The sequence below is a fragment of the Salvelinus fontinalis genome, chromosome 23, assembly GCF_029448725.1.
Source record: "Salvelinus fontinalis isolate EN_2023a chromosome 23, ASM2944872v1, whole genome shotgun sequence".
Classification (NCBI taxonomy): Eukaryota; Metazoa; Chordata; class Actinopteri; order Salmoniformes; family Salmonidae; genus Salvelinus; species Salvelinus fontinalis.
In genome coordinates, this window is record NC_074687.1 from 38,088,046 (window position 1) to 38,113,085 (window position 25,040).

The window sequence follows — 25,040 nt, forward strand, 5'->3', positions numbered from 1 at the left end:
CACTTCCAAAATAACCTGATTGCTTACGTCACTTTAAGGCCAAACTGCAAAAACTTAAAGGAAAATACCACTTTTGTTTGTTTCATTAGTCCACTGTTGATACAGTCCCAACATGTTTTTCATGTCAGCAATCAAGTTTTCAAGATATATAGCTCTCAAAACACAGAGTGTGTTTGGACACATCATCACTTTCTGTATTTTGAAAGTTCTATATCTTGAAAAATGTGTTAATGAAACAAATACCAAAATATTGTTTTTGAGTGTTATTGTCCTTCAAGCTTGCCCCCAAAAATTATCTATAGAGAACAAAGATAGAATCATGTCTGAGGCAAGGCTGCAGACAAGAGTTCACCATAAGTGCAGTTGCATGCTTAAAAACCCCTAAGGAAGAGATAAGGGAAGAAATGGAGGCGTACACTAAGTAGTAAAACTCCTATTAGTAAATGAAAGGTGAAAATCCACAAAGTATAAATCAATACAGTAAATAGATATCTAGTGAGCACTATTTCTATCAACGGCAGTGTCATTCACCACTCAATGGCTGAACAGTTAATAGCTAACATCCTAACCATGGGAGTATTGAGTCTGCCAATGACTGCCATGTGATGGGATACTCAGAATATGCACAGGGAGGGGTTTCCCATACCACACGGTGAGGACTGTCACATGGTATGAACTCTAAAAACATCAGTCGCTAACATGAACAAAAAGCCAGCAACATGTAATCTTACTGAACCATAAAGCCATCTACTAACTAATGTGTTAATATAGACCACAGCACCATTCAGTTCTAAGCAAACAAAATAGCTGTGAAACAAGTATGAACAGATGGTGTTTGTTGGTTTTCCATTAACACGATAGATATAAACGTGGTCTGAATTTGCTGAGAAGATAATAGCTGTGGTTACTATTGCATGACAAACTAGCAAGATTAGGGTTGTAGAGACTTACCAGTGACAATTCCATAGTTGGGTGCTTCAAGGATCGCCCCATAGAACTGAATGATGTTCCGATGGCTCAGTACACTGAGGATTTCAGCCTGAACAGGGGACACACAGGCAAACATAGAATTCACAAACAAAATATACTGAAGATTTACAATGACTTCAGAAATTATTCACACCCCTTGACTTTTTCCAAATGTTGTTGTGTTACAGCCTGAATTTAAAATGTATTAAATTGAGCAGGGATGTTTTCCAATGCCTCAAAAAGAAGGGCATCTATTGGTAGATGGGTAAAAAAATAAAAAAGCAGACATTGAATATCCATTTGAGCACGGTGAAGTTATTAATTTCACTTTGATTGGTGTATCAATCCACCCAGTAACTACAAAGATACAGGTGTCCTTCCTAACTCAGTTGCCGGAGAGGAAGGAAACCGCTCAGAGATTTCACCATGAGGCCAATGATGACTTTAAAACAGTTACAGAGTTTAATGGCTGTGAGGCTGGATCAACAACATTGAAGTTACTCCACAATACTAACCTAATTGACAGAGTGATAAGGAAGCCTGTACAGAATTTAAAAAATCCAAAATATGTATCCTGTTTGCAACAAGGCATTAAAGTAATTCTGAAAAAAATGTAGCAAAGAAAATTAAGCAATTCACTTTTTGTCCTGAATACAAAGTGTTATGTTTGGGGCAAATCCAATACAACACATTACCGAGTACCAATCTCCATATTTAAGCATTGTGGTGGCTGCATCATGTTATGGGTATGCTTGTCATCGTAAAGGACTGGGGAGTCTTTCAGGATAAAAAAAGACACGGAATGGAGCTAAGCACAGGCAAAATCCGACAGGAAAACCTGCTTCAGTCTGCTTTCCACCAGACACTGGGAGAGGAATTCACCTTTTAGCAGGACAATAACCTAAAACACAAAGCCAAATCTACACTGAAGACAGTGAATGTTGCTGACTGGCCGAGTTACAGTTTTAACTCAAATCTGTTTGAAAATCTATGGCGACTTGAAAATAGTTGTCTAGCAATAATCTCCATTCAATTTGACAGAGCTTGAAGAATTTTGAAAAGAATAATGGGCAAATATAGGACAATCCACATGTGAAAAACTCTTAGAGACTTACCCAGAAAGACTGACAGCTGTAATCACTGCAAAAGGTTATTCTAACATGTATTGACTAAGGTGTGTGAATACTTATGTACATTTATTTGTATTTAATTTTCAATTTATTTGCAAACATTTCTGAAAACATGTATTCACTTTGTCATTATGGGGTAATGTGTGTAGATGGGTGAATTCTTAAAATATTTAATCCATTTTGAATTCAGGTTGTAATATTACAATATGTGGAATAAATCACTTGGGTATGAATACTTTCTGAAGGCACTGTAGCTGTCATCTAAATTGTGTAGAATTGTGTACGATATCAGTGAAAATATTTCTGCAGGCCCCAAAATAGACATATTAAATAGAATACGTATGAAAAGGTACACCATATATACAAAAGTATGTGGACACCCCTTCAAATTAGTGGATTTGGCTATTTCAGCCACACCCGTTGCTGACAGCTGTATAAAATCGAGCACAGAGCCATGCAATCTCCATAGACAAACATTGGCAGTAGAATGGCCTTACTGAAGAGCTCAGTGACTTTCAACGTGGCACAGTCATAGGATGCCACCTTACCAACAAGTCAGTTTGACAAATTTCTGCCCCGCTAGAGCTGCCCCGGTCAACTGTAAGTGCTGTTATTGTGAAGAGGAAATGTCTAGGAGCAACAACAGCTCAGCTGAAAAGTGGCAGGCCACACAAGCTCACAGAACGAGACCGATGAGGGCTGAAGCGCGTAGTGCGTAAAAATCATCTGTCCTCAGTTGCAACACTTACTACAGAATTCCAAACTGCTTCTGGAAGCAATGTCAGCACAGGAACTGTTCGTCGGAAGCTTCATGAAATGGGTTTCCATGGCCGAGCAGCACCACACAAGCCTAAGATCACCATGCGCAATGCCAAGCGTCGGCTGGAGTGGCGTGAAGCTCGCCGCCATGGACTCTGGAAAGCCTTTTCTGTAGTGATGATTCACACTTCACCATCTGGGTTTGGCGGATGCCAGGACAACACTATCTGGCCCAATACATAGTGAAACTGTAAAGTTTGGTGGAGGAGGAATAATGGTCTGGGGCTGTCTTTCGTGGTTCAGTCTAGGCCCCTTAATCTTAACGCTACAGCTTACAATGACATTCTAGACGATTCTGTGCTTTCAACTTTGTGGCAACAGTTTGAGGAAGGCCCTTTCCTGTTTCAGCATGACAATGCTCCCACGCACAAAGCAAGGTCCATACAGAAATGATTTGTCGAGATCGGTGTGGAAGAACTTAAGTGGCCTGCACAGAGCCCTGACTTCAACCCCATCGAACACCTTTGGGATGAATTGGAACGCCGACTGTGAGCCAGGCCTAATCGCCCAACATCAGTGCCCAACCTCACTAATGCTCTTGTGGCTGAATGGAAGCAAGTCCCCACAGCAATGTTCCAACATCTAGTGGAAAGCCTTCCCAGAAGAGTGGAGGATGTTATTGCAGCAAAGGGGGGACCAACTCCCTATTAATGCCCATGATTTGGAATGAGATGTTTGACGAGCAGGTGTCCACATACTTTTGGTCATGTAGTGTATATCAGATGTATTTTTGTCACTTACAAGACATCTCCAGAATCAGAATAACCCATGCTTTAATTGGGCCTAATATGATCCCTCATTTGGCAATAGTCGTTCTTTAAAGCATACAGCATGTGAAAGTCTGTGCACAAAACGAGGGGGAGTATAACGACTATGACTGATGGGTACCAAAAGTCACCACAACCCACTAAATGGGGTAGCAATTAAAATGATTACTATACCGACAATTAAAAAGTATATGAAAAGCCTCAGCAATTAGGACTCCTACCTCATTTTCGATCTTGAGCAGCTTTTTCACCGCCACCTCTTTGTCCTGAGGGATCCACCTGGCTCGGTACACACTCCCGAAGCTGCCGCCGCCGCAGTTCTCGTAGAAGTGGATGTCATCAAACTTGATTTGCACGAAGGAGGCACTAAGAGGCAACATCTCATAATAACACTCAGCCCCAACTCAACGTCTGTCTGGAGGACCACAGAGAAGGAGATAGCGGGGGAGGTAAAATAAGCAGAGTTCACTAAAAAGCATGCTCAAATCTGTCATAGGCTTGTCCCCCCCCCCCCCCCCAAACTCTGATTCCTCAAAGTAAAAGTCCTGCACCAGTGACACAACTGAGAGCAGCTGTACACTTGAGGACACCATTAGAGTGTGTGACTGGGAAGCTGGATGTGCTGCGAACAGTACCCCAGGGAGGCCTCTGTGTCATTGGCTATGTCTGCCCGGAGTGGCACCGTGATATCCCTGATCTCAGCCAGTGATTTACGGGACATTCAACGAGCCCGCCTGTCCCAGACCTACGCCACACAGTCACCAGTACGCACTAAGTGAGTGTCCCAGGATCCTCTGCTTGTATAAGGACTATGGATGGCATCCCTGGCATGCATTCTCCCTCTACTGTGATCACTTTGCACAAAATACACACGGCCAAAGTCACCGACTGTTCCAGCAGAGTCTAGAGTGGTCTGTACAGTACATGTAAGGCTACAAAGCTAGACACAGCAGAGGTCTTAAAGGGATTGCATCCTGTAGTCTCCCATGAATCACTGCAAACTTTTCATGACACACTATCACCACACACCTGTTTAAAAAAAAAAAAAAGGTGCTACACACCTCTAATTCTATATTCAAATAACAGGGACTATGTCTTCCTAATGTATATAAATTAAAGTGCAATAATAGGTAGATGGAACACCAAACCAACTTCTTGCCCACAGACAACAATTAACACACACTTCCCTTTGTTTTTAAATATCAACCTAAATGCATCTTGTAAAGAAAGAATCCCTTCATTACAGGAAATTGTAGCTCGGTTATTGTTCAGAAGTTTCCCATTTACTGCTCAGCAATTATGGCTTTTAAGAGGCTGTTACCTGGACCTAAATCAGGATTGCTATCTAGCCCAGCAGGAAATGCCTCCATTGTCACAGAGGGGAGCCAATTCTCTCTACTGATTTACGGCTATTGATGCTATACTTAGCTTCACACCAATCTTTTCAGTACATGAGCAGCTCCGACATTTTCTGTAGACACTTAAGAATGAAGGGTTACAGGGATATTGGAGCTCGTTTTTGCCTGTCCTCACTGGAAAGTAAACACTCTGCCCCAGACACTGAAATAATGGACCAATACCCATGTGAACACATGCAGGCAAGTGGATACCTGCCAGAGCTCTACAGATGAAAATGTACAAATGTAGCAGAAATAATCAAATGTATTGAGTTAAACCTCGTCTGCTTTACCCATTCATATCATCCCGGTGGCGGATATGATTACATACTGTGTCCCATCAGGAAGTACAAACTTCAGCTCCAGAGAAGCTGCAGTGTTTAAACTACCACCCGAAGCAAAACTAAATAGAAGTCTCACTGCGGTTACTTACATAATCAAAATGCCTCCAGGCATTTACAGTAAATAATTCAACAAGGGAATGGTCTATTGTTTATGCTGCATACATACACCACACACAAAATATGTATAGGCTAGTGTAAATTGTGTTAAATATAATTTAGCCAGATTAAGACACTTCAGCAGCTCAGGATCAACAGGAGTTTAAAGCAAGAATACCTATTTCCTCGATGACACGCATGAGACCAAAGCTTTTGCCAAACAGACAACTAAAACAATGGAATTTGTTATTCACAACTTTCAAAAAAGTATGTAATTTAAAACATGTAATGGCGCGTAGGCCTACTCACTGAAACATAATGCGATATTAGTACATAGCCTACCTTTGAATTGTGCAACAAATAATAGAAACGTTCAGTTTGACAGATCCAATGGGTAGCTTAACTTCTGCAGATAAACATAGAACTACTGTAAAGAACCCACTTTCCTGGAAACCGGGCGTGACGTGTATGATTTCCCCACACTGGGATTTCTAGTTACACAACTTCTTCCTTGACTCGGGCTGAGTGGTGAACGCTATAGAGAAATAGCCATAGACATTAACCAGGGAAGTATCCCAACATCTTTCAAAGAGCTTCACAAATTCTGATGACAACAGCGCCACTCAATGGGCAAAAACGGTACACCTCCAACGACACCATTAAATTGAAGTAGCAGTCTATGTTACAACAACCAACACCTGCAATAATAGGGAATTGAATTCGTTTTCCTATTATCAAAAGACATACTATGACAGCATAAGTGTATTTGAAATATTATTTCAGGCTACTGTAAATATTTTTTCAGCTCATAATTATTTATACTAACTAATTATTAAATGAATCAATGGACAGCATCATCAGCAGATACAAATTCATTTTTAATATTTACAGAATACACATGGCTAAAATGTTTGCAGAAAACCATAACCTTAGAGACTTTCAAAGAGGAATGTTCTCACATACTGTATATCCCAGCCCAACATCTCAAATCATTGCATGCTGAGGTCATAATACATATATGAACACATTGTACAACATGTGTAATAAAAAGCATCAAATCTGATTTAGAAAAAAGATTGGAAACCACATCTGAATATCAGGATTTGAAATTTAGGAGGTTAGAGAGTGAAGTAAGAGCCAATGTTTCCATCTGGAAAAGTGATCTGTTTAACAAACCTCACAGATTATTATACAATAATCAAATGAATGTTTATTTCCAAACAACAATTTGCTTTATAGATTGTGTCCTTTTCATGGGGCTGGTGACTTCAAAGAATCAAATAGAGCTTCAGGGACATGAGAATGAGATGAATTTGAAAGTGACTTGGTGAAATTTAAAGCAGAGTGACTGCTGCCCATTGATAACAAAAATGAAAACAATACACAAAAGAAAACAAGAAGCAGAAATGATACTGACATTTGAAATACAGTTAAAGGTGGAGCTGATGAACTCTGCAGCTTACATGACTATACTGTATAATAATGTAAAGTTCCATGTAGCAGAGTGGATATGTGTGTGTACTGGTACAGCATATAAAGCAAGCTTATTGTTGGCAGTGGAGCAACAGCATGTGACATGTCCAGTGTCCGTCCAAGCTTCAGGTCCTGCGTGGTTCCAGTCTGTGGGAGAACTGAGATAGTGTTCTCTGGTTGTCAATCACAGTCAGCTGGCGCACATAGCTCCTCACGTCCGGGTGGTTCTTACTGGTCTGAGATGGTTCTGCACCTGAGAGACGATGGGAAAGAGAAATACCATCTTTATTATAAACAGTGTCCTGTACGCCCAAGCACTTAGTATTCAATTGACTGGGAACGTTTCTTTTAAAAGACAGTTATGTTTACTTACTGAATGGCAGACTTCTGCAGTATCTCACTATTCTCACTGTATTAGCGATCATTCGCTGAAAAACAAAAAAACACAAATAGATGTTACCATTATGATTTTAGACTTCCAATATAATATCATGTCAAAATCAATATCCTCAGGGAGGGCCTTACCATTTTCTCAAAATTGACCAAACTGTCAATGAACGTCTTGTTTCCATCATGAGTGAAAGTCATGTCTGGAAAGATAATAGCAATATGATTGCACACATAGAACACAGACAAAAGAATATGGATTGGAATTGACAAGAGCAAACAATATAGAAGCTAGTCACACTGTCGCAGGCTGACACTCCAAAAAGAGATCAAAACTTGCTGATAATAACTTCTTCACACAAGAGGCAGTGAGGATAAACCGCTCAATAGTCAATCAATAGGTAAGATAATGGGTAAAACAACATGGAGGCTCATGTAGACGGTGGGAGAGAGCTGTGTTGGGTAAAACATGGAGTGTCATACAGGCGGTGGGAGAGAGCTGTGTTGGGCTGCACTGACCTTTGATCAGCAGCGGCATGAAGGGAATGATGGGCGGGTCCAGCTTGGCCACAGTGAGTCGGTACGCCCGGTGGTTCCTGGACGGGTCCTGTGGAAATACTCACACTGTTCTGAGATCTGCCACAACCACGTTACGTGGGCACATCACAGTCACAGCCTAGGGTGGTGCAGCTCCATACATACATTGTTAGATGACAAATGACCATGCAAGAATGGGACGTTTCAATTCAATATCTGAATAAATTAAGGCTTTAGAAAGCAAGGCTAGAGACTATGTGAGTGGATGAATGGTTGATGTGGGACTAAAAATTGTTTAGAGTACTCACCATTAAGCTTTCAAATTCGCTGTAAAACTTCTTAAATTTGCTGGGTAGTTTCTGTCAACACAAGTAACAGGGAAAGTTAACAGATAGTTGAAATCATTATATTCTTGGGCAGGTGCTAAACACATGTGAGTGTTGTTGGACAGACAGATGCACAATGTCAGACAGACATACCAGTGACAGACAGAAAGACAGTGTGACAGCCAGACAGACACCCACCTCCCAGGTCTGACTCAGTCTGCTCACGGCTGGGTTGCTCATGCCCATGATAATAGCAAAGAAGGAGTTGAGGTTCTTATACTCCTTACAGCTGTTAGAGAGAAAGTAGTTCAAAGATTTATCCGTATTAGGTAACATGTTACGTGTGACTAATTTAAGTCATCACAGGGGGTCATGAAGGAAACACTTGTCATTACCAAAATGATACATGTACAGGTCATTCGGAAAGTACTCAGACCCCTTCCCTTTTTCCACATTTTGTTACGTTACAAATTGATCAAAGAAAAAAATCTCAATCTACATACAATACCCCATAATTAGAAAGTGAAAACTTGTTTAGACGTTTTTGCAAATGTATAAAATAAAAGAAATACCTTACATAATATTCATACTGTCACGATCGTGTGGCGGATTGACGGACCAAAATGCAGCAGTTGGAAAATAAGCCATCTTTTTTTATTTAACAAACTCCGGGCGCACCATACACAGTCTAGGGGAGGGTCTGGGTGGGCTTCCATCCACGGTGGCGGCTCCGGCTCTGGTCGCGGTCCCCACGTCACCACAGTACCTAAACACCTCCTAGGCTTCCTCCAAACGACCCCCCTCCACCTTAACCCCATTGCATTCAGGGGCAGTTCCGGACTAAGGGGCAGTACCAGGGTAAGAGGCAGTACCAGGGTCAGGGGCAGTACTAGGGTCAGGGACAGTACCAGGGTCAGGGGCAGTACCAGGGTAAGGGGCAGCACCAGGGTAAGGGGCAGCACCAGGGTAAGGGGCAGTACCAGGATAAGGGGCAGCTCCGGACTGAAGAATGGCAGCTCCGGACTGAGGGACTGCAGCTCCGGACTGAGGGACTGCAGCTCCGGACTGAGGGATGGCCCATGGCTGGCTGACGGATCTGGCTGCTCATGGCTAGCTGACGGATCTGGCTGCTCATGGCTAGCTGACGGATCTGGCTGCTCATGGCTAGCTGACGGATCTGGCTGCTCATGGCTAGCTGACGGATCTGCCTGCTCATGGCTAGCTGACGGATCTGGCTGCTCATGGCTGGCTGACGGATCTGGCTGCTCATGGCTGGCTGACGGATCTGGCTGCTCATGGCTAGCTGACGGATCTGGCTGCTCATGGCTAGCTGACGGATCTGGCTGCTCATGGCTGGCTGACTGATCTGGCTGCTCCTGTCTGGTTGGCGGCTCTGGCAGATCCTGTCTGGTTGGCGGCTCTGGCAGATCCTGTCTGGTTGGCGGCTCTGGCAGATCCTGTCTGACGGACGGCTCTAGCGGCTCCTGTCTGGCTGGCGGCTCTAGCGGCTCCTGTCTGGCGGACGGCTCAGTGGGCTCATGGCAGACGGGCGGCTTTGCAGGCTCATTGCAGACGGATGGCTCAGATGGCGCTGGGGAGACGGATGGCTCAGATGGCGCTGGGGAGACGGATGGCTCAGATGGCGCTGGGGAGACGAGCAGTTCAGTCATCGCTGTGCAGACGGCAGACTCCTGCCGGCTGAGGCGCACTGTAGGCCTGGTGCGTGGTGCCGGGACTGGTGGCACCGGGCTGGGGACACGCATCTCAGGGCTAGTGCGGGGAGCAGGAACAGGGCATACTGGACCCTGGGGACGCACATTAGGCCTAGTGCGTGGGGCCGGAACTGGTGGTACCGGACTGGGGACACGCATCTCAGGGCTAATGCGGGGAGCAGCAACAGGATGCACAGGACTCTGGAGACGCACAAAAGGCTTAGTGCGTGGTGCCGGAATTGGTGATACCGGGCTGGAGACACGCACCATAGGACGAGTGCGTGGAGGAGGAACAGGGCTCTGGAGACACACTGGAAGCCTGTTACGTGGTGTAGGCACTGGTGGCACTGAACTGGGGCGGGGAGGTGGCGCCGGAAATACCGGACCGTGCAGGCGTATTGGCTCCCTTGAGCATTGAGCCTGACCAACCTTACCTGGTTGAATGCTCCCCGTTGCCCGACCAGTGCGGGGAGGTGGAATAACCCGCACCGGGCTATGTAGGCGAACCGGGGACACCATGCGTAAGGCTGGTGCCATGTAAACCGGCCCGAGGAGACGCACTGGTGGCCAGATATGTAGGGCCGGCTTCATGACATCCGGCTCAATACTCAATCTAGCCCTGCCAGTGCGGGGAGGTGGAATAACCCGCACCGGGCTATGCACACGTACAGGAGACACCGTGCGCTCTACTGCGTAACACGGTGTCTGCCCGTACTCTCGCTCTCCACGGTAATTACAGGGAGTAGGCGCAGGTTTCCTACCTGACTTCGCCACTCTCCCTTTAAGCCCCCCCCAAAGACATTTTTTGGGTTTTCCCACAGGCTTCCTACCGCTTCGTCGTGCTGCCTCCATTCGCCGGTATCCCTCCTCGCACTGCGCCAGAGAATCCCAGGCGGGCTCCGGCACTCTCCCTGGGTTGATCGCCCACCTGTCGATCTCCTCCCACGTAGTGTAACCCAGATCCTTTGTAGGTTCCTTTTCCTGCCTCCGAGCTAGCTCCTCATATCGCCGCCTCTCTGCTTTCGCTGCCTCCAGCTCAGCTTTGGGGCGGTTATATTCTCCTGGTACCTCCCGGTCTAAAATTTCCTCCCATGTCCATAAATCCTTGTATTGCTCCTGTTGCCGCTGGTCATGCCGCTTGGTCCTATGGTGGGTAATTCTGTCACGATCGTGTGGCGGATTGACGGACCAAAATGCAGCAGTTGGAAAATAAGCCATCTTTTTTTATTTAACAACACGAAGATGAACACGACACAAAACTCTATACAAACTAACAAAACAACAAAACGACGTGAAGCTACAAACGTTGTGCACATACATACAGGCTACAAACGTTCTACATAGACAATACTAGAAACCTGTACTCCACACAAACCCATATACTATACACAACCCCTTTACCATAAACAACACCCAAAACCAACAAAACAAAAACATTCCCCATGTCACACCCTGACCTAACTAAAATAATAAAGAAAACCAATAATACTAAGGCCAGGGCGTGACACATACCCTTTGCTATGATACTCTAAAATGAGCTCAGGTGCATCCTGTTTCCATTGATCATCCTTGAGATGTTTCTACAACTTGATTGGAGTCCACCTGTGGTAAATTCAATTGATTGGACATGATTTGGAAAGGCACACACCTGTCTATATAAGGTCCCGCAGTTCACAGTGCATGTCAGCGCAAACACCAAGCAATGAGGTTGACAGAATTGTCCGTAGAGTTCTGAGACAGGATTATGTCGAGGCACAGATCTGGGGAAAGGTTCTAAAACATTTCTGCAGCATTGAAGGTCCAAAAGAACACAGTGGCCTCCATCATTCTTAAATGGAAGAAGTTTGGAACCACCAAGACTCTTCCTAAAGCTTGCCACCTGGCCAAACTGAGCGATTGGGGGAGAAGGGCCTTGGTCAGGGAGGTGACCAAGAACCCGATGGTCACTGACAGAGCTCCAGAGTTCCTCTGTGGAGATGGGAGAACCTTCCATAAGGACAACCATCTCCGCAGCACTCCACCAATCAGGCCTTTATGGTGGAGTACCCAGACGGAAGACACTCCTCTGCACATGACAGCCCGCTTGGAATTTGCCAAAAGGTACGTAAAGCGCACTCCGACCATGAAACAAGTTTCTCTGGTCAGATGAAACCAAGATTTAACTCTTTGACCTGAATGCCAAGTGTCACATCTGGAGGAAACCTGATACCATCCCTATGGTGATGCATGGTTGTAGCAGCATCATGCTGTACAGATGTTTTTCAGCGGCAGGGACTGGGAAACTAGTCAGGATCGAGGGAAAGATGAACAGAGCAAAGCACAGAGATCCTTGATGAAAACCGTCTCGAGAGCACACAGGACCTCAGACTGGGGGGGGCGAAGACTCACAGGACAACGACCCTAAGCACACCGTCAAGACATTGCAAGAGTGGCTTCGGGACAAGTCTCTGAATGTCCTTGAGCATCCAGTCAGAGCCCGGACTTGAACCCAAAGCCACTCCTGCATTGAACCATCTCTGGAGAAACCTGAAAATAGCTGAGCAGCAACGCTCCCCATCCAACCTGACAGAGTTTGAGAGGTTCTGCAAAGAAGAAATGGGAGAAACTGCCCAAATACAGGTATGCCAAGGTTGTAGCGTCATAACCAAGAAGACTCGAGGCTGTAATCACTGCCAAAGGCACTTCAATAAAGTACTGAGTAAAGGGTCTTAATACTTATGAAAATGTGATATTTCAGTTTAAAATGTTTAATACATTTGCAAACATTTCTAAAAAACAATTTTTGCTTTGTCATTATGTGGTATTGTGTGTAGAATGATAAGGGAAAACAAAACTATTTAAATCAACTTTAGAATAAGGCTGTAACGTAACAAAATGTGGAAAAATTCAAGGGGTCTGAATACTTGACGAATGCACTGTACATTCAGCCATTCACACATTTGTTAATCTTGACATTTAAACCTTTCCTTTAGGGATTGATTGGGAGGGTGACAGTGACACAGGTATGCAATTCTACTACTACAGCTCTGCAGTCAGCGGAGACAGTGTGTGCGCAAACGTGCGTGCATGAGAGAAAGGGCGACAAGGCAAGGGCCACTCACTGGGCAGCGATCTTGATGAACTTCTTGAGCAGCTGAACACGCTTGCTGAGCTGAGCACACAGACAGATCTCTGTGATCACCCACAGCTGAATCTCATTGAACCTCCTGAGGAACAGGTCCATGTTGGCCGTGGTCTTCTTGAAGTTCTTCCTCCCAAATGTATAGTAGATCAGCTCATGCTGTAGAACAGGGCAAGAGAGAAAGTCAATGACCGTGTCCCTGATAGTTTCCATTATAATGTATCAATATATTGGTTTAATAGTTGATTGATACACTCTTAGAAAAAAAGGTGCCATCTAGAACCTTCTGAAGAAACCTTTTTGGTTCCAGGTAGATAGTTTTGGATTCCATGTAAAACCCTTTCTACAGAGTGTTCTACATGGAACCCAAAAGGGTTCTACCTGGAACCAAAAACAGTTCTACATCCTATGGGGACAGCCGAATAGTGTAGGAAGACATAGCCTGCACCCAGAATGGTACACTATTCCCCATTAGGCAGGGGTCGAAAGTAGTGCACGAAACATGTATAGGAAATAGGGTGCAATTTAGGACGCAGCCATAGAATCAAGTAATTCCTCATTGGTCTGAGGCACCTCATGTACACAGTGGAAGAGTTCCCAGTCGTAGAGAGTCATCTGGTAGGCCAGGTCTTTAGAGCTCATCAACTCAAAGCTGCCCATGGAGCCTGTGGAGGGTCCTTCCTGCTCTGGTAAGGGCATCTGAAATATTGCGCAAACGTAATATACTGTATAAGTTACAATTGTCTGTATATCCTTCTTCATCATACAACTAACACTGATATGAAATACAGGACTGTTCTGATAGCTACAATGACAGTTATACAACTATAACAAGTCGAATTGCAACAGTAGCCTCAGGCCAGTGAACATATGTCAGTCGATTAAAACAAATATATTCCATTAGAGAAACACAACATGAGATGCAACATGCTTCATAGTAACAGCTGCATGAGATGTAGCTTGTAGGAAAACCTCTGGGAATTAGTTGCATGGGTCTGAATGCTTGTTTTCCTGCATTGGTCATTTGTTGGGCAATATGTTTGAGGGGTATTTACGCACCAATGAATCCAGTTGATCCCTGGGACAGACAAATAGACGGCCGTTGATGCTGAGTGTGGAGAAGACGGAAATATCGTTGGGTTTTAGCACCACTTTATCTGAAGGAAAACAACAAACGAGCGATAATTAAAACATGATCATGTTAAATACAGTACATTAGCATGTTATTATGGTCTGTTCTGAAGTCGCATAACAAGGGTATTGACGCTGCAGTGGATATCAGCCGTTTTACGGGCTCCCGACCAATTTAAATCAAATCTTGTTAGCCACATGCGCCGAATACAACAGTGAAATGCTTACTTATGAGCCCCTAACCAACAATGCAGTTTCAAAAAACTACGGATAAGAAGAAGAGATAAAAGTTACAAGTAATTAAAGAGCAGCAGTAAAATAACAATAGCGAGACTACAAAGTCAATGGGCGGGGGCACCGGTTAGTCAAAAAGTTTTACAGCTGCACCACTGAGAGCATCTTGACTGGCTGCATCACCGCTTGGTATGGAAACTGCTTGGCAGCCGACTGCAAGGCGCTACAGAGGGTGGTGCGGATGGCCTAGTACATCACTGGGGCTGAGCTCCCTGCCATCCAGGAACTCTATACCAGGCGGTGTCAGAAGAAGACCCGGGAAATTGTCAAAGACCCCTACCCATAAACTGTTCACTCTCCTACCTCATGGCAAGCAATACAAGAGCGCCAAGTCAGACCAAAAGGCTCCCGAACAGCTTCTACCCCCAAGCCATAATACTGCTGAATAGTTAATCAAATGGCTACCCGGACTATTTGCATTGAACCTTTTTTGCACCGACTCTACGCACGCTCACAGGACTCTACCCACAAAACACACACATATGCATATTGATGCCACACACACAACCACACACTGCTGCAACTATGTTAATTTTCAACCCTGATTGCCTAGTCACTTTTACCCAGAGTCGTCCTCTAACTTTATTATCAAAGAAAAATGGTCAAAAACACTAGGAAGAGGATGAATTTATGATAGCATTAGAACTGTCAATATTGCATTGATCATGACAGACGGGGACATCCATCTTCCTCTGAGTCCTCAGCAGAGAATTGGGCCCAGATTCTTAGCAGCAAAACAAATGCTAGTAAATAACAGATGTATGGGCAATATGATTAGGATCTCAGAGACAAAGGAGCAGCGATTATGGCTTTATTTACTACTTGGTACGGGTGAAGCGCAGTTTAAACATAGGCCAGAGAAAGAGGTGGATTAGTACACCCTGGCGAGTCGCAAGTCCCAGGCGATGGCGGCAACATGCAGGTGTAGAATCTTATGAGTTGAAGCAAGCTTGCAGCAATATTGCCCCGACCTTTTCTCTATGCTGCTCTACTGCAGGCCATGGCCCTCCTGTCCCTATATTGAGCATATACCGGGTAACTGAAACAGACCAATCCAGCACCAACACCCAATCATTTCTAGTAAATCAGGCCTGATTAATGAGCTTCATAGCATCTGTAAATAGCAGGCCATGTGTGGAAAGACTGTGTCAACCACCATCGTTTGATTAGCGTATAGCTGTGGCCCTTTTCACCTCCGGCCGAACTGAGGTTGACCAGGAGAAGGTCCTCCGCTGACCCCAGCTTGTCGGCCACTGCACTGATGACCTCTCTGACCGAGGCGGCCATGGGGACCCGGATGGTGGTGTAGGTGTGGTCGCTGCAGTACACTTTGAACAGGACTGCATGGGGAAAGAGCACAGAGCACAATGCAGGTCCCTTAACATTTAGGATTGAGGGGTGGGTACTGGGAAGACAGATCAGAGGCCAAGTGCATCAGCCTTGTCATGGTAGAGGTTCAAAACAGATTAGAAAACACTGTCTGTCACTCCTGGCTGCAAGGCCAAAAGGCTCATGACTGCTAAACTGTGCTTTTCTATAACTTATAGCTAGCTCTTTTCTAACGCTTATCCTGCATGCTTTCACACACACACATATACACACTGTATATATATAAATATTTTGAATTTTCATTGTTGGACATAAGACTGTAAAAACACCAGGAAATCAGCTCCAAGTGATATTCATTTTGGAAATCTGTTCCCAAGTATTCCCACGCATAATAGAGAGACGTGATCATCTAAAAATATAAACAAAGGTTTGAAATGATTGTTTTAGTCAAATATTATATACCTTTGCCAAGTTGGAAAACCCTGCACTATGCCATACTTACTCTCATCATTACTCTTGATGGCCTGTCGTTTCTGCAGCTTCTCATCCCCCATGCTGAACTGCCTCAACAGGACTTTGTGCTAGAACAGAACAGGACAGTTGGTTCAACAACATGACAACAAAACCATGGCTGGTAGTAGGATGTAGCTTGGGGAAATGTAGCTCGGGCTGACAATGAAAACAAAAGCACAGAATATGACTGCAGTGCTTGTGTCATAGTTGGGTGACATACCTTTTGTTGAGAGGATCTGGCGTCATCAGAGCTGAGAAGACAAACAAAGTGAGATTACATCATGCTGAAGCCAGGGACACTAAAGATAAGTACAACGCAGTAACAATATATTCACACACTTACTTGTTTTTAACTATCTTCTCTAACTCTGGGAGTTGTTCTTTCAGAGCAGGAATCAGCCTGGCATCATCAGATACAGACACAAACAACTCCTGCAGCACACAACACACTCTCAATGAGGAGAGATTAATGAGCCCAAACTAATTTGGATTATCAAATGACAAATCACTAATACTATTACAGCAAACGGTATATTTTTAAGCAACAAGCTGAATAAGAGCGCCTATTAATTAAGGTTTGTGAGGATGACACTGGTTACATCTGCAATGGCAACCTATTCTCTTCATAGGGCACTCATTTTGACCAGGGCTCTGTGCCCTATATAGGGAATAGGGTGGTACTTGGTATGCATCCACTGACCTCTAGGAAGGTGAGGGAGGCATCCTCCTCCTGCAGGTGGTCTCCATGTACTGAGGCCCACTGCAGCACCAGCCTGATCACCCTCCTCTTGTTGTTCAGGGTATAGTCAAGACGCTCCTGTTCTGAGCCCTGGGACGCCTCAGCATGGTAGGTGCAGGGCAGTTAAGGACAGAAATACATCTTCACTGACTCACATCTAGTCCAGGGGCCTAGCAAGCGTCTCAGAGTAGAAGTTCTGATTCAGGATCCATTTTGCAATTTAAGTCACAATGAATATGATTATTTGGCAAGGCAGACCGGATCCTAGATCCTACTCTGCAATTTTAAATACATGGAAGGGATACTGATACTCACCAGTAGAAATACACACAAAAACAAACAGTAATTATTTGCTATTTTCAGTGACTGAAAGGATATTGGGCCATGAGCACCGGACACAGCTGACTGTTAGGGATGAAGACGCAGTGCATGAGCACAAAGTCGTCCAGAGCTGGATCTGGGCAGACAGAGAGAGAGCGACAGAGAAAAAGAGATAGAGAAAGCATGAGAGAGAAAGGGGGGCACCTGTGATGTCAGATGAAAGGATGCCAGACCAGGCCAGCAGGCTGACAGTACTACAGGCCTGATCACACATGGCTGCTGGCTCTGTCACCGCAGACGGCTGGGACATGAAAGCAGCCAGGAGTCCAAGCGTAATTAGATCAGCCCTGTGATGCGCTGCTAATTATAAACATGAACAAACAGGTCAGCAGCAGCATGGAGGCCGGATGCTCGCTCTCTCTCTGATGATACAGAGACAATCTAAACACGACAGCCATGACGAACACAACACATTCATCTACATTACAGTCAAATAAAATCTTATGTTACATGGGCCGAATACAACAGATGTAGACCTTACAGTGAAGTGCTTACTTACAAGCCCTTAACCAACAACAAACCGGTTAGTTAAGGTAGTATGTACATGTAGGTAGAGTTAAAGTGACTATGCATAGATGACAGAGAGTAGCAGTGGTGTAAAGAGGGGGGAGGGGGCAATGCAAATAGTCTGGGTAGCCATTTAATTAGCTGTTCAGGAGTCTTATGGCTTGGGGGTAGAAGATGTTTAGAAGCCTCTTGGACCTAGACTTGGCGCTCCGGTACCGCTTACTGTAGCACTTACGGTAGCAGAGAGAATAGTCTATGATTAGGGTGGCTGGAGTCTGACCATTTTTAGGGCCCTCTGACACCGCCTGGTATAGAGGTCCTGGATGGCAGGAAGCTTGGCACTGGTGATGTACTGGGCCATACACACTACCCTCTGTAGTGCCTTGCGGTCGGAGGCTGAGCAGTTGCCATACCAGGCAGTGATGCAACCAGTCAGGATGTTCTCGATGGTGCAGCTGTAGAAACTTTTGAGGGTCTGAGGACCCACGCCAAATCTTTTCAGTCTCCTGAGGGGGAATAGGTTTTGTCGTGCCCTCTTCCCGACTGTCTTGGTGTGCTTGGACCATGTTAAGTTGTTGGTGATGATGTGGAGGCCAAGCTCTCAACCTGCTCCACTGCAGTCACGTTGATGAGAATGTGGGTGCGCTCGGACCTCCTTTTCCTGTAGACCACAATCATCTCCTTTGTCTTCGTTACGTCGAGGGAGAAGTTGCTGTCCTTGCACCACACGGCCAGGTCTCTGACCTCCTCCCTATAGGCGGTCTCATCGTTGTCAGTGATTAGGCCGACCACAGTTGTGTCATCGGCAAACTTAATGATGGCGTTGGAGTCGTGCCTGGCTGTGCAGTCATGAGTGAACAGGGAGTACAGGAGGGACTGAGCACACACCCCAGAGGGGGCCCCCCGTGTTGAGGATCAGCGTGGCAGATGTGTTGTTACCTACCCTCACCACCTGGGGGCGGCCCGTCAGGAAGTCCAGGATTCAGTTGCAGAGGGAGGTGTTTAGTCCCAGGGTCCTTAGCTTATTGATGAGCTTTGAGGGCACTATTGTGTTGAACTCTGAGCTGTAGTCAATGAATAACATTCTCAGGTGTTCCTTTTGTCCAGGTAGGAAAGGGCAGTGTGGAGTGCGATACTGATTGCATCATCTGTGGATCTGTTGGGGCGGTATGCAAATTGGAGGGGTCTAGGGTTTCTGGGATGATGGTGTTGATGTGAGCCATGACCAACCTTTCAAAGCATTTCATGGCTACAGACATGAGTCTTACTCACATCGGCTGCGGAGAGCGTTATCAGTCATCCGGAACAGCTGATGCTCTCATGCATGTTTCAGTGTTGCTAGCCTCAAAGCGAGCATAAACGTTATTTAGTTCATCTGGTAGGCTCGTGTCACTGGCCAGCTCTCGGCTGTGCTTCTCTTTGTAGTCTGTAATAGTTTGCAAACCCTGCCACAGCGTCGGAGCCGGTGTAGTACGATTCAATCTTAGTCCTGTACTGACGCTTTGCCCATTTGATGGTTCATCAGAGGGCATAGCGGGATTTCTTGAAAGCGGCAGCTCTACCCTTTAGCTCAGTGCAAATGTTGCCTGTAATCCATGGCTTCTGGTTGAGGTATGTACGTACAGTCACTGTTGGGGCGACGTCCTCGATGCATTTATTGATAAAGCCAGTGACTGATGTGGTGTACTCCTCAATGCCATTGGAACCGGAACATATTCCAGTCTGTGCTAGCAAAACAGTCCTATAGTTTAACATCTGCTTCATCTGACCACTTTTTTTATAGACCGAATCCCTGGTGCTTCCTGCTTTAATCTTTGATTGTAAGCAGGAATCAGGAGGATAGAGTTATGGTCAGATTTGCCAAATGGAGGGCGAGGGAGAGCTTGGTACGTCTCTGTGTGTGGAGTGGTCTAGAATGTTTTCCCCCTCTTTTTGCACATTTAACATGCTGACAGAAATGAGGTAAAACTGATTTAAGTTTCCCTGCATTAAAGTCCCCGGCCACTAGGAACGCCGCCTCTGGATGAGCGATTTCCTGTTCGCTTATGGCGGAATACAGCTCATTGAGTGCGGTTTTAGTGCCGGCCTCGGTCTGTGGTGGTATGTAAGACAGCTACGAAAAATACAGATAAACTCTAGGTAGATGGTGTGGTCTACAGCTTATCATGAGATACTCTACCTCAGGTTAGCAAAACCCTGAGACTTCCTTAGATATTGTGCACCAGCTGTTGTATACAAATATGCATAGGCCCCCGCCCCGTGTCTTATCAGAGGCAGCTGTTCTGTTCTGTCCTGTTAATGTCCCGTTGTTAAGATCTACGTGCTTTCAGTTCGTCCCATTTTTCCCCCAGTGATTGAATGTTAGCTAGCAGAACGGAATGCAAGGGCAGATTAGCCACTCGTCACTTGATCCTCACAAGGCATCCTGATCTCTTTCCGCAAAACCTACGTTTTTTTCCAACGAATCACGGTGATCTGGGCCTGGTCGAGTGTCCGTAGTATATCCCTCTCGTCCGACTCATTGAAGAAGAACTCCGTCCAATTCGAGGTGAGTAATCTCTGTTTTGATTTCCAGAATCTCTTTTTGGTCATAAGAGACAGTAGCAGCAACATTATGTACAAAACAAGTTACGAACAACGCAAAAAAACAAACAAAATAGCATGGTTGGTTAAGAGCCAATAAGACGGCAGCTCTAAAAAAATATATATATAGATATTTTTTTATTAGTATCACATAAGGTTGAAATATTTGTCATTGAAAATAAGAATTTGTTCTTAACTGACTTGCCTAGTTAAATAAAAGGTACAACATTTTTTTGAAAGGCTCCTTACACAGAAATACAATGGTCCACAGTGGCGAGAGATGTTATGAGTGACAGAGTGCACTACTCTACCTGATTCGTTAAGGTGAGAGTCCAGTCGCATCATTTCCAGAAAGTGCTCCAGAATCTTCTCCGGTGTCCCGTACATCACAGTGTATCTGGAATGGCAGTGTCAATCAATCACCTACTTCATTAATCAAGTTTACTGCTAGTGCTCACTACTGTTCCTATGCCACACTTCAATGACCTGTGTCCTCTGAATACCTGGCTGTGATTACTACATTAGATAACAATCCACAAACAGTCAGAGGTCCTGACCACTGATGGAGGTTTTAGGGGGATGGCTGGGTGAGAAAGGGTGTGGAAGGCTCTCCATAGGTAAAAACAGAGGAAGAGACCACAACTCGACCATAAGAATCAACACGCTACAGCCAGGCTTGTTGTGATTGGCTAGTTAATGGGAGAGAGGACGAGCCGTGTCTGTCCCAAATGGGACCCTATTCCCTATAGGACCCTGGTAAAAAGAAAGTAGGGAAAAGGATGCCGTTTGGGACGCAGACGGTGTGTGCCAGGCACTCCACGGGGGAAGGAGAGGAGCTTGACACCCTCTTCATATGTGACTGGCGCTGTAGTTGATTAGAGGCCTACCCTGGCGGAGTGATTGTGACCCTCGGGGCCTGCCTTCTCCCCGGGAGCCCATCTCTCAGTCATTACCATTAATGTGTCTCTCTCCATTACTGCAGCCGCGGTCACTGACAGCAGCTGCCATTAAGACTAGCTAGTAGCTAACAGACGTCTGCAGCCTTGTAGCCTCAGTCTTGGCTTCACACTAGAACTTCTACCCCCGTCAACCAGATCTACACTACTATACACTCTTTAGCCGAGGGTAGCTCACAAACTCACCCACTTTTTACACTCACTCTGTGCAAATTTCAAGAGCCTCTCACACTAACCTCACTCCATGTTATGAATCTAAGGTCAAGAGACATTATCACACACACATGACCCTCCCAACAGGAGAGAGTATCTCACACACCCACAGTCCCCTTTAACTTCCTATAGAACTCTACCTCTATTGAACAGTGCTGCTACAGAAAGTAGTTCAATCATATTGTGAGGGGATGACTGGGCGAGACAGATAGAGAGTTAGCTCAGTACTTGTAGTGTGAGGAGGAGATGGTGGTGGTGGAGCCATGGGTGGCCTGACTGTTGCTGCTGGGGCTCTTCTCCAGGACCAGAACATCCTGATAATGCTCTTTCAAACGCACCGTGTTGGCCTCCACATCCTAGACACATACAATTGATCATTATGTCATCATAAATCATTGTACTGTAGTTATGTTTTATTATGAAATGACATGCCATTCCTAATGACTACAAGTGGTTGTTATCTGGATTACAAGATTTTGAAAATGAATAAATACATTTCCGACTGAATAGTACTGTAGCAAATCCTGCAGAGTAGTCCATCCCCCAAAATGTCTGGGATGACTTCTCTCTCCGACTCTAGTGGCATCTGGTAGTTAACATGGAGGCTGCACTACATTACATCGTCCCATCAGAACTATGGTACTGTAAGCATGGTGGATTAGTCTGCTAGTACAACTGACGGGGAGACTGGGCGGTCAGCATTTTGACTGAGGTGGCGTCACAAATGGCACTCCATTGTCTATGTAGTGCACTACTTTGACCAGGATGTGCACTTTATAGGGAATAGGGTGCCGTTTGGGAAGCTCATCAGTCCAAAGCCAACAGGAGATTTACAGGAGGAGGAAGACTCAATGAGCCGCATACAAAGGGTCTGCCTCTGTGGATCACACAGATGTTCATCATCCATCCGCTTTTCAGTAGACACAATCAAGACCATGATGTCCTATCAAAGTCCAATGCAAGCTGCATGTGGGAGGAGCTAAACAATAGGCTGTGGAGGGAGAATGTAGAGAGACCGATAGCCCAAACGCAGGCAGATGTCGATATTGATCTAGTATTGATGGTTCGTACCTAAAACATTCTCCACTCAGGCTGCAAAGGCGTCGATTTCCTCCTGAACTAAACTCAGCAAAAAAAGAAACGTCCCTTTTTTATTACCCTGTCTTTCAAAGATAATTCGTAAAAATCCAAATAACTTCACAGATCTTCATTGTAAAGGGTTTAAACACTGTCTCCCATGCTTGTTCAATGAACCATTAACAATTAATGAACATGCACCTGTGGAACGGTCGTTAAGACACTAACAGCTTACAGACGGTAGGCAATTAAGGTCAGTTATGAAAACTTAGGACACTAAAGAGGCCTTTCTACGGACTCTGAAAAAAAAAAAAGATGCCCAGGGTCCCTGCTCATCTGCGTGAATGTGCTTTAGGCATGCTGCAAAGAGGCATGAGGACTGCAGATGTGGCCAGGGCAATAAATGTCCGTTCTGTGAAATGCCTAAGATAGCGCTACAGGGAGACAGGACGGACAGCTGATCGTCCTCGCAGTTGCAGACCACGTGTAACACCTGCACAAGATCGGTACATCACACAGGTACAAGATGGCAACAACAACTGCCCGAGTTACACCAGGAACGCACAATCCCTCCATCAGTGCTCAGACTGTCCGCAATAGGCTGAGAGAGGCTGGCCTCAGGGATTGTAGGCCTGTTGTCTGGTGAAGACCTGCCTTACATCGCCGGCAACAACGTCGCCTATGGGCACAAAACCACCGTTGCTGGACTGGAAAAAGTGCTCTTCACTGACGAGTCGCGGTTTTGTCTCACCAGGGGTGATGGTCGGATTCGCATTTATCGTTATAGACTCGGCCAGGGCACATCTTTTAATACATTTATTTTTTCGCGTTACACCGAGGCCTGTACTCTGGAGCGGGATCGATTTGGAGGTGGAGGGTCCGTCATGGTCTGGAGAGGTGTGTCACAGCATCATCGGAATGAGCTTGTTGTCTTACCTGTAACGCACAGCGTTGAGATTGCCTGCAATGACATCCTCCCTCATGTGGTACCCTTCCTGCAGGCTCATCCTGACATGACCCTATATCATGACAATGCCACCAGCCATACTGCTCGTTCTGTGTGTGATTTCCTGCAAGACAGGAATGTCAATGTTCTGCCATGGCCAGCGAAGAGCCCGGATCTCAATCCCATTGAGCACGTCTGGGACCTGTTGGATCGGAGGGTGAGGGCTAGGGCCATTCCCCCCAGAAATGTCCGGGAACTAGCAGGTGCCTTGGTGGAAGGGTGGGGTAACATCTCACAGCAAGAACTGGCAAATCTAGTTTAGTCCATGAGGAGGAGATGCACTGCAGTACTTAATACAGCTGGTGGCCACACCAGATACTGACTTACTTTTGACCCCCCCCTTTTGTTCAGGGACACATTATATAATTTCTGTTAGTCACATGTCTGTGGAACTTGTTCAGTTTATGTCTGTTGTTGAATCTTGTTATGTTCATACAAATATTTACACGTTAAATTTGCTAAAAATAAACGCAGTTGCCAGCGAGAGAATGTTTCTTTTTTTGATGAGTTTAGATTTATTGACACGGAGGAAAAAAACAGGGGAAAATATGCGTGCTTTCTTTATGGCTAATGCTACTTCCTGATGTTGCGCCCTGCATGCAGAATGTTGCAGCCTGATTGGCTGAACGTGATACGCAACATCCAGAACTAGCGTTCCTTCCTAGGTATTAACCACTTTAGCATGGTGGTGGAAAATGGTGTTTCATAAAGTATGCATATTTTCCCAGTTTTTTCCCACCTTCTCACCATCAAATCTAGTTCAGGAGCAAATTGATGCATTTGCAGCCTGAATGGAGAATGTTTTAGGTACGAACCGGTCCACGGGGATATGAGTGTATTGCCAGCTGCATACAAGCATTTGAACGGTAAGATGGCAACGACTCAATATCGCCATCTGCCGGCCATTGGGCTAAGAGAATGACAGCTGACAGTTTGGCTTTAGTGTTTATACCGTACCTCGCCTACAGACAACTGTCTCCATTGAACCACAAAGTTGATAGTAGTCTATCATTAAAACAATTATATATGAAAACAGGGACTTGACTCTTAACTGGTACAACTGGTTAATGTATGCATCATTCTGTTGAACGTTTACACCTCTCTTTTTAGAAGCTGCAATGTTGAATCCGAATCTCAAACAATAGAGGCGACTATACCATTGAATACAGATAAAGTGGAATTTCACTTAGTGGACAGAGAGGTGGAGGGGGCCATGCCATCTCCTGTGAGGAC

The 25,040-nt window shown here is 45.3% G+C and overlaps 2 protein-coding genes across 11 annotated transcripts in view; both read right to left on the bottom strand.

Moving 5' to 3' along the window:
- Nucleotides 1-6,273, bottom strand: part of LOC129821265 (mitogen-activated protein kinase kinase kinase 20-like) — a 47,801-nt gene extending 41,528 nt beyond the window's left edge. For all 4 annotated transcript variants that reach the window (XM_055878735.1, XM_055878734.1, XM_055878738.1 and 1 more), the window contains exons 1-3: nucleotides 5,865-6,273; nucleotides 3,907-4,100; nucleotides 952-1,039 (exon numbers count right to left, since the gene is read on the bottom strand). In XM_055878735.1, coding sequence (XP_055734710.1) covers nucleotides 952-1,039; nucleotides 3,907-4,065 — 247 coding nt within the window. In that variant the 5' untranslated portion in view covers nucleotides 4,066-4,100; nucleotides 5,865-6,273. The remainder of the gene's footprint in view (nucleotides 1-951; nucleotides 1,040-3,906; nucleotides 4,101-5,864) is intronic.
- A 106-nt stretch (nucleotides 6,274-6,379) lies between these two features.
- Nucleotides 6,380-25,040, bottom strand: part of LOC129821264 (rap guanine nucleotide exchange factor 4-like) — a 47,583-nt gene continuing 28,922 nt past the window's right edge. For all 7 annotated transcript variants that reach the window (XM_055878733.1, XM_055878726.1, XM_055878729.1 and 4 more), the window contains 17 exons: nucleotides 21,953-22,080; nucleotides 20,867-20,952; nucleotides 17,463-17,541; nucleotides 17,046-17,196; nucleotides 16,689-16,777; nucleotides 16,566-16,596; nucleotides 16,335-16,413; nucleotides 15,697-15,843; nucleotides 14,138-14,235; nucleotides 13,652-13,777; nucleotides 13,059-13,237; nucleotides 8,444-8,534; nucleotides 8,228-8,278; nucleotides 7,902-7,989; nucleotides 7,521-7,585; nucleotides 7,369-7,423; nucleotides 6,380-7,248 (listed from right to left, as the gene is read on the bottom strand). In XM_055878733.1, coding sequence (XP_055734708.1) covers nucleotides 7,121-7,248; nucleotides 7,369-7,423; nucleotides 7,521-7,585; nucleotides 7,902-7,989; nucleotides 8,228-8,278; nucleotides 8,444-8,534; nucleotides 13,059-13,237; nucleotides 13,652-13,777; nucleotides 14,138-14,235; nucleotides 15,697-15,843; nucleotides 16,335-16,413; nucleotides 16,566-16,596; nucleotides 16,689-16,777; nucleotides 17,046-17,196; nucleotides 17,463-17,541; nucleotides 20,867-20,952; nucleotides 21,953-22,080 — 1,671 coding nt within the window. In that variant the 3' untranslated portion in view covers nucleotides 6,380-7,120. The remainder of the gene's footprint in view (nucleotides 7,249-7,368; nucleotides 7,424-7,520; nucleotides 7,586-7,901; nucleotides 7,990-8,227; nucleotides 8,279-8,443; nucleotides 8,535-13,058; nucleotides 13,238-13,651; nucleotides 13,778-14,137; nucleotides 14,236-15,696; nucleotides 15,844-16,334; nucleotides 16,414-16,565; nucleotides 16,597-16,688; nucleotides 16,778-17,045; nucleotides 17,197-17,462; nucleotides 17,542-20,866; nucleotides 20,953-21,952; nucleotides 22,081-25,040) is intronic.